This window comes from Herpailurus yagouaroundi, unplaced genomic scaffold (genome assembly GCF_014898765.1).
Source record: "Herpailurus yagouaroundi ecotype Mexico unplaced genomic scaffold, PumYag 191, whole genome shotgun sequence".
NCBI classification, from domain to species: domain Eukaryota; kingdom Metazoa; phylum Chordata; class Mammalia; order Carnivora; family Felidae; genus Herpailurus; species Herpailurus yagouaroundi.
Window position 1 is genome coordinate 18574544 of NW_024412422.1, and position 9145 is coordinate 18583688.

Below are 9145 nucleotides of genomic sequence, written 5' to 3' on the forward strand. Positions count from 1 at the left end.
CTGCTCAGGTGTCTTCGGCCACAGTTACAGGCGTTCAACGGGGTTCCCTGGATTCAGCGGGGTTGAGCCGCGAGGACAGTAGTCTGGACTCACTCTGTTCTCAGCCACAGGACGGCCACAGCACTCTGGACTGCATCTACTTCAAAGTCCAGAGTCAGGAAGCACCGTCTCTTTGTGAAGCTCCCTCTCTCTCTCTTTTTTTTTTTTTTTTCATAGTTCTTTTTTTCGCTGACCCCAGCCAATGACCTCTCTTGTGTCTTTGGCCAGAATTGTGCCACATGCCACTGTCAGACATAAAGCACTCACTGGCAAAGGTTTGGGGGCCATCGCCAATAGTTCAGCCTAATGTGCAGTGAGCCCCGAGTCACCTGGGGAGGGGGTAGACACCCACCGAAACGCTGGGCCGCGACAGCAGGGAAGGTAGGAAATGGCCGTGGGGGTCTCGGGCACCAGGAAGCTGTGTTCAACTTAATTTGGGAGGAACACGGCCGGTCGCTACTGCCATTGCAGAACAGAAGTACACGACAGAAAGCAGAACACCTGCGGCTATTAGCCAAAGACAAGAAGTCCAGAGCGCAGGACACGATGATACTTGAAGGGGAAGGAGACGCCAGCACGTACATGGCGGGTGACTTTCACCCTCGCCTGGCCGCCGGGAGGCACGCGGGAGTGGGAAGGCCGGCGTGCTCACAACACAAAGGCTTATATAAAGCTGAACACGGCAGCTATGCTCATGTATTCGATGGCATTTCCTCAGTTCACACCCAGCTGAGGGAGACAGGGTCCTGTCCTCAGGGAGCTTCCCGAATAACAAAGGAACTAGGGTGGGGGAGGAGTACATACTTCCAGAGCACCCAGTGGCCAGCAGGCCACTGGGTGCTCTTAGGATGTACGCAGGTCAGGAGCTGCAGGCCCAGAGAGCAGGGCCCTCCGGGGCCCAGTGGCCCCCAACCGACCTCCAACATGCACTTGTCACAAGTTTTTGGAGCAGGTGCACCCAAGACATTTATATTCATTTATGGCAAAGCATTACACGTATTTACAAGATACAGCGCCCTATTATGCTCGTGATAAATATGCTCCAATATAAAAATCTCAAAAATTTCATCTTGCAAAGCTTTATTTTAAAGATGAAATTTTAGGGGCGGCCGGGTGGCTCTGTTGGTTAAAGGGTCTGACTTCAGCTCAGGTCATGATCTCACAGTCCATGGGTTCGAGCCCCACGTTGGGCTCTGTGCTGACAGCTCGGAGCCTGGAGCCTGCTTCAGATTCTGTGTCTCCCTCTCTCTCTGCCCCTCCCATGCTCATGCTCTGTCTCTCTCTCTCTCAAAAATAGACGTTAAAAAAATTTTTTTAATGAAATTTTACTTTTGACCTTTGTTTTATAAAATGCTTTGATAATATTTTATTACGTACATATTTTATTTATTTACATATTATTTTATATTTTGATACTTTACATATTTTATATGATGCTATATTTGTGTGTTACATATTATTATATATTCTCATATTTCTCAAGAGAGCAACGGGGCTGTTAGGCCTGCAAGATTCAGCATTTACAGCCCCACAAAAAACTGATTAGCGGAAGCATCGCTTTTAACACTTTCTTATTGTTTGGTCACGTTTGCGTTTTTCGTTGGTTTTCCACCATGTTTCGGCGGCAGGAATCTTTTGAAGCAGCTTTCTCATTTCGTGAGGCTTGGTTCAGAGTGAGTAGGATTATGTAACCTGAGCCGCAGCCTACAGACCACATGCAAACGGCAGCCCGTCCCAGTGCTCACGACAACAGGCGGGTCGCGGGACAGCTGTCAACCCCTGCCCACCCACTCACTTAGAGACCCAGGAGCCACGGGAGGGCACCAGGGACACCTACCTCTCAAATATCATTGAGGCTTCATTTCTTTCCTTATTTTTAGAAAAAAACTAGTTATGAGTAGAAGCTCTTCCCCAACTTCCCACAGCTGTCCTGGGCCTGCTTACAAGCACAGGCGTATCCTTCCAGAATATGCCAGAATGGAGGCTCAGGAGCCACCCACAGACTTCAGGGCCATTGCACTAAAGAGGCCCTCTGAAGTCATGGTGATAACCGGGCTCCCCCAAGAGTGAGCAAGGTGGTCAGCTCAACCCTTTGCGCAGGGGTTGGCTCAGGGGAGCACCTGCTACCCGGTGAATCAGAACCGACCAGCAGGCTGCTGAGATACAGATTTCTGGCCCTCGCCTTGAGTTCCTGGTTCGGCAGGCCTGGGGTGGGACCCAAGAATTCCCCGTAGGTTCTAGGTGACGCTGATGCTGCTGACCTGGGGACCACACTTTAAGAACCGCTGCAATGGACATTTAGGACATGGGCAGGAAAAGACACACCCATGAATCACACGAAGGGGGACTAGCCTGAGCCAGAGGAAGAACACCCGGGTCGTGGAAGGCAGGACAGAATATATGTAAATGGAGCATGCATCACTCGCAGTGCTACGGAGAAGACAGGTAGGTCCAAAAGGTGCACTGGACTTGGAAACAAGGATGTGATGTGGCCACAATGCCCCTCAGCACAAATGCCACCAACCCATGGCCATGGGCTGACAGTGAGCCCACAGGTCTCCAAGAGCCCTGCTTCTCTTTGAAAACATTAGACTCTTCCTTCAAATGATAAATGGATAGACAAACATGGTCTTCCCATGGTCTGTGGGGTATCATTCGGCCATAAAAAGGAACAAAGGACTGATGCATGCTACAGCGTCCAAGGACCAACCTTGAAAACATGACGCTCGGTGAGAGAAGCCAGACCCAAGGGACCACATAGCGTAGGATTCCGTTTACGTGACGTGAATAAAGTCGGTAAGTCCATAGAGACAGAACATAGATTTGTGGTGGCCAGGGGCTGGCAGGGAGGGGGCAACAGGGAACTGGCTTTACTCGGGGACACTGGAACCAGACAGAGGTGGTGGTTGTCCCGGCAGGATGCATTCAATAGTCTGGACATTCAGTTTTTTATGGTCACTCAGCTTCTAGAACACGGTCTGCCCCTTCAGTGTCATCACCTGACCCTCTTCTGCATGCACTCGTCACTCCCGCAGCACCAAATCACTGGCGGTTCTCGAAACACCCCTCCCTGCTTGCACCACAGGGCTCCCTACAAATCCCATTCACCCTTCCAGACTTCAGCACCCACGTGTGCCAAGCGACCCTCCCTCCCAGCTCCCAGGTCACTTGAAGTGCTCTGCTCACTCTCAGTGATTGATTCCCCCTTTTCTCCTGCTCTTGACCAAGCTCCCAGAAGGAGGATCTACCTCCTTTCATTTTTCAGTTTCTAGAGTGTGACGCATCGTTGTATCCAGTAACTGGCGCCACTAGGTCATGCGGTCAATGTAGAAACTTAAATTAAAAAAAAAAAAGTTTCCCCAACTTCTCTTGTAGCTCATTTTACACAAGCACTGTGGCCTTAGAAGTCCCAAGGGGTGTAGGCACATAGAGCAAATAAACTGAGGGAAAAGTGTTACTTCTACCCTGCAGGGTGCATTCCCGGCCTCTTTCTCCCCTGCATCCAGGGGAAACTGTAGACTTATTTCTTGTTTTCTTGCCCCATCTGCTGGCAAGATCACAGAACATCTTTCCCGCCAACATCTTCGATCCTTCCCAGAAAAGCTAATGCTTGCCTTTGTATTCCCAATGGTGCCTTTTACTTTTTAAAAAGTGAACAGTGAAGCTGTTTCCCCCAAAACTACTGGCGTCCTGTGCCACGGCTTTTTGGGTAAATTCCTTAAGCGTGCACGTTGTCAAGCTCACGCATCCTGCCTTCAAGGTCTCAAACTTCTCGGCATAAAAATCGCCTGGTGACTCCTTAAAAGAAAATTCCTCGCTCCCCTCCCAAACCTATTGAATCAGGATTACCTGGGAATGTGGGTTTTTACAATGCAGCAGGTGCAGAATACGCTGAAACCCAGACTGTTCCTTCTGTCCCACAGAGGAGACCATAGACTTGGGGACGTGGTTTGGGAAAACTCCCAGCCCCCTGAAGACACGCTTAAGAACAAAATAGCGTTCGCTGTGCAAAGGCAGCTTTAAGACAAGTCCGTCTAGGCAACTGTATTCCTGCTCTCCCCTACACTCCATCGTTAAGAAACTGTTGAATATTACTGGACTTAACTAGTTGCATCAGTAGTCTCATGTCCCATCCTGACAATCCTGTCCTATTGGACAATGTTGACAATAGTTTTAATTGTGTTGGGGTTGTCCAATGAGGAAACGAATTCCCACTGAAGGCATCTAACGAAGAGCCTCGGATCAACGTGGACCCAGAGCAGCGCGCCAGCATCACCGGCAGCTCGTCAAGAAATGGACCTCAGCCGGCCCCACCAACCGAATCTGCAGAATCCGAATCCCCAGGGGAGGGGGCCAGCCATCCGTGCTTTAACCGGCCCTCCAGGTGACTCTGATGCCGGTCAGTAAAGTTGAGAACAGCTGCCGTACACGTCAACACGCGTGCACTCGGCACACAATTTGCGCCCACTGACATTTGCAGGTGCACAGCCGCCTGGCATTCTGGCTCCGGAACGGCTCTGGCTCTTTCTTTGGGGCAAAAATCCAATCTCATTTCTCTCTCTGATGAGCTAAATCGCTTCTAATTTTAAGGGGCCACCCAAGGTTCAGTGCACCACTTTGCAGCGGGGCGCTCACAGCTAACCCAGGCCCAGCGCCGTGCACCACGGTGTCCCCGGAAGGGGGAGACCGCCCCGCCCAACCGCCCCGCCCAACCGCCCAACCGCCCAACAGGTGATTGCAGCCCCGGCCTCCCGCAGTCCTGAGCTGGTCTGGCCCCGCCCCCACGGCAAACGGCCATGGCGTGTCAGCCAATCAGGGCGCAGCACGCGCACGTCCTCGCCGCGCCGTTAGCCGGGTGTCACGTGCAGACGGGCTCACCGCGAGGCAGCAGTGTTCATCCGCCCAGAAAAGGAACGCCGCGCTCCTTCGGCGGGAGTCCGCGCCCCGCAACCGCCGGTGGGAGCCCCGGCTGGTGGCGACGGCGAGCGGCAGGGCTTCACGGGCCGAGGAGCGCCAGGTCACTGGGGTGGGCATCGGGGCGCGAAGTCCCGGCGCGGAGGGATCCGGCGTGCGGTGACGGTTGGCGCGGTTCGGTCGGCGGAGGTGAGGCGAAGGGCTGGGGGTCGCGGGGCCCGCACGGCGTGTCTGTTTCCCTGTACCTGCAGCCTCTGGGCCTGGTGAGGCCGGGCACCGCGGCGACGATGACGCAGGGGTTGGAGGGGGCAGGGGTTGGGGAAGGGACAGGCCCAGGGGCGGGGAGTGCGGGGGGGGGGGGAGGCGCATATCCGGACACTGCTGGGGACTGGAGGCCACTTGCAAGGTCAGGGGGGGTATTCCTGGATGCTGCCCGGGTTCGGGAGGGTAGTGTCTGGGTCAGAGGGCATTTCTGGACACTGCCCGGGTTTGGGGGGCCCTATCTGGGTCAGGAGGCATTCCTGGACACTTCCGGGATCAGGGAAGGGCATTCCTGGACACTGTCTGGGTCGGGGGGCCCTATCTGGGTCGGGGGGCATTCCTGGACACTTCCGAGGTCAGGGAAGGGCGATCTCGGGCGCTACTTGGGTTGGGGGCACCGTCTGGTTTGGGGGACATTCCCAGACACTGGGTCGGAGGGTATTCCTGAACGTTGCCTGGGTTGGGGGGGCACTTTCTGGGTTGGGAGGCATTCCTGGACACTCCCGGGTTGAGGGGGCACTGCCCCTGTCGGGAGGGCATTCCCTTTACTTCCCAGGGTGAGGAGAGTGGCACTGTCCAGGTGGGGGGAGCTCAGGGGGCCCTTCTTAGGGGGTTGGTCTGCACTGGTCTCCAGTCCACAGGGGCCGGGGCAGCTCTCGTTTGGGGGCAGGTGCTGGGATTGCATTGCCTCTGGGTGGAGCACAGTTTGACCCGGTGTGGTTTCTAGCTGGGATGATGATTAGAAGCATCGCCTCCAAGTCTTACTTGAAAGTGACTATCTAACTCGTCTCCCGTTCTGGGGCGCCCTGAGGTTGGAAGGATGTAGCCGAGAACCACAGCTGTACCGGCCAGCCCAGCACGGGGTCTGCACACCCCACCTGTGTGTGGTTACGTGGTTGTCTTGGGTGATGGTGAGAATCACCTGGAGGCCCGCTGAAACGAGCCGTGGACCCCGTGGGTCTGGGAGCGGGGAACCCCCCTGTTTAACTGGCGTTTCCAACGAGTTCTAGGTGTTGCTGAGAGAGAGTGGTCACGTTCTGAGAAGTGCGCTAGGAAAACGTTTTCTGTCAGAGGTGGCAGTTCAGCTTTTTACCAGGCTTAAAAAGAAACCCCAGACGTGCACTTGGGCCGGGCAGGTGCGCAGGACTGACTAGGACCAGCGTCCGCGTCTAGTGAGGGAGGGAATTATTGGGCTGTGCGGTAGCTGCAGTAATGCTGGTGGGACCGCAGCCGTGTGGAGGAGGTAGGGCACCCCGTGGTACAAGGTGAATGGTGGAATTTACTGGGGTGCGTGCGGGAAAGAAAAGTCTCATTCTGTACCCCTTCAGTAAGCGCCCTGAGCACATATGCCGGTAGGCCCAGGGCGGGAGTTAGGTGCGCATAGCCATTGTCCTGATACAGGCAGTATATGCGCGGTAGTTGAAGACGGCATTAAACACGGGTTCTGATACGTGGGCCCCTCGCAAATGATGTTTTGTAAGCTGCTTTGGAGATGGCTGACTTAGAATCAGATCGTGAAGGTTTCTACAGTTTGGTAAGTTTGAGGATCTGCTTCCGATCCCGTGGAACACAACGGGAAGTCAAAGAGGGGTTTCCCAGTTGGAGGATGTCATTAGGTTGGTCTTTCTAGGAAGGCCCTCGTACAGCAAGGATTTTAGAAGCTGTTCAAACTGGAAAAAAAGATGAAAATGTGATGTGAAGCAGAGTGATCTTAAATGTGTCACAGCCCGCCCCTCTGTAATTAGAACCTTCGTGGCACCCCACCCCGTTGTCTGCAGGGCCCTGTGCATTCGGATCTGTGCCTGCCTCCGAGCTCACCAGCTTTCCTTCCCGGGTACCTGGAGTCCCCGGGCGGCTCCCAGTCCTGCCGACCAGCCACACTCAGCACCTCGCCCTGCTGGGGAAGACAGGCACCGTCTCCCTTCCAGTTCTAATCTTCCAGCTCCGTGTAAGTGCTAGCTCCATTGGAGGCACACTTCAGTGTGTAAATCAGTTCCTGCTTGATTTTTGTATGAGAGCGTTGTTTATTTGCTGCGTTAAGCTTTAAAAAATTTGTAGCTCCAATTTTGCGTGCCTTTCCTACTACAGCTGATGTTGAACGTTCACTGTGTGTCAAGTGCCTCATGTGTGTTCTCACTTGAACCGCACACTGGACCTGTGTGGTAGGTTATTAACTCCCTATCACAGATCAGAGAGGAGTCAAGGTTATGTGATGTGCTCAAGGTCACTTCTGTGAAGGAGTGGGGTTCGGGCAGACTAGCTCTGAGGTCTACACCTTAACAACCCGACGATACTGCTGTCCACTCTGGTGGGGGTGAGTGGGTGGGGAAACTGGGCGTGGTAATGTCTCTGACGCCCAGCACCCGTCCTGGCCCCCAGGGCCTTGCGAACACGGTGTCGGAGAGAAGTGTTGGATCAGAAGTAGCAAGAGCAATAAAGGAGTAGTTAAACGACTCCGTCCTTTTTCCCTAGAGGCAGCGGGTGGTTGTGCTGCTCACCGAGAGAGAGATTCTGGAGCACGAGTGATGTGCTGTAACAGACACTGGTTTGGGTGCGTTCACGTGTGAACCTGTGGGGAGATCCCAGAAGCTGTGCGCACACGTGCGTGAATTCCGTGAAGGGCCTGCCCGTGCCACCAGTGCCTGGTGTCCTAGATACGTGTCCGGATGTGAAAGAGCTAGTCCCCACCCTCAGACGTTTCTTAACAGTTTTCTCCCTGCGTCTGTATAAAACAATAATTCAGGGCGCCCGGGGGACTCCGTCGGTTAAGGGTCCAGCTTTGGCTCAGGTCCTGATCCCGCGATTTGCGAGTTCGAGCCACTGCTCTGTTTTGTCAGCACAGAGCCCATGTGGGATTCTCTCTGTCCCCCTCTTTCCCTTTCTGCCTCTCCTGCATTTGCATTCCCTCTCTCTCAAAACGAGTAAACTTTTAACTATTAAAAAAAAACCAGTAGTGCAATGAAAATGAGATACTGGTTAAAACAGGTCGTCTGCTTTAGCGCCGCCCTGCCAGCGCTTGAGTTCGTTAGAGGACAGGTTAGGAAGATACGTGATAATTCAGGAGCTTCTTTTAGAATCTTGAAGTTTAAAGGTCACGTCGTAGAAACCGTCAAATTGTGCACATTGAGTATTGTGTTTGTGATTATTTTCTCTCAAGGAAGAAAAATGACCGGGCGAGCCAGAGCGAGAGCACGAGGAAGGGCTTGCGGTCAGGAGACGGTGCAGCACGTGGGGACCCCTGCTGTGAGTGCTTTGCCATTTTCTAACTGCAGAAACGACCTTTAGGAAACAAAGATCTGTTAAATCTGCTTTTTAAACTTTTCTTAATGTTGATTTTTGAGAGACAGAGGGGGGAGGGGCAGAGAGAAGGAGACACCGAACCCAGAACAGGCTCCGGGCTCTGGGCTGTCAGTACAGGGCCGGCCTGGGGCTCAAACTCACAAAACGTGAGGTCATGACGTGAACCGAAGTCAGACGCTTAACCGACTGAGCCACCCAGGCGCCCCAAATCTGTTAAATCTTTATCAACTTAGGCTGTTGAAAATAAGTTGAAAAGACTGTCCTGTGAGGGACAAGGGAGGAGAACTAAGACGATCATGTTCCCTTTCCTGAGGATCTTAAGAGTTGGTTCTTTAGTTAGTGACCGTTTTTGAAGAAACTGCTCTGTGGGAACACAGCGTTAGACTTCTAATTTAGATGACTTTTGTTTGAGTGTCTCAGTCGTGTTTAAGACGGTTTCCTCTGGGGGCGCCTGGGTGGCGCAGTCGGTTAAGCGTCCGACTTCAGCCAGGTCACGATCTCGCGTGATCTCCCGTGATCTCGCGTGAGTTCGAGCCCCGCGTCGGGCTCTGGGCTGACGGCTCGGAGCCTGGAGCCTGTTTCCGGTTCTGTGTCTCCCTCTCTCTCTGCCCCTCCCCCGTTCATGCTCTGT

The 9145-nt window shown here is 53.6% G+C and overlaps 1 protein-coding gene across 1 annotated transcript in view; it reads left to right on the top strand.

Moving 5' to 3' along the window:
- Positions 1–5137: 5137 nt before the first annotated feature.
- Positions 5138–9145, top strand: part of PIWIL1 (piwi like RNA-mediated gene silencing 1) — a 31303-nt gene continuing 27295 nt past the window's right edge. The window contains exons 1-4 of the mRNA XM_040444106.1: positions 5138–5216; positions 6993–7162; positions 8372–8457; positions 8571–8598. Coding sequence (XP_040300040.1) covers positions 8380–8457; positions 8571–8598 — 106 coding nt within the window. The 5' untranslated portion in view covers positions 5138–5216; positions 6993–7162; positions 8372–8379. The remainder of the gene's footprint in view (positions 5217–6992; positions 7163–8371; positions 8458–8570; positions 8599–9145) is intronic.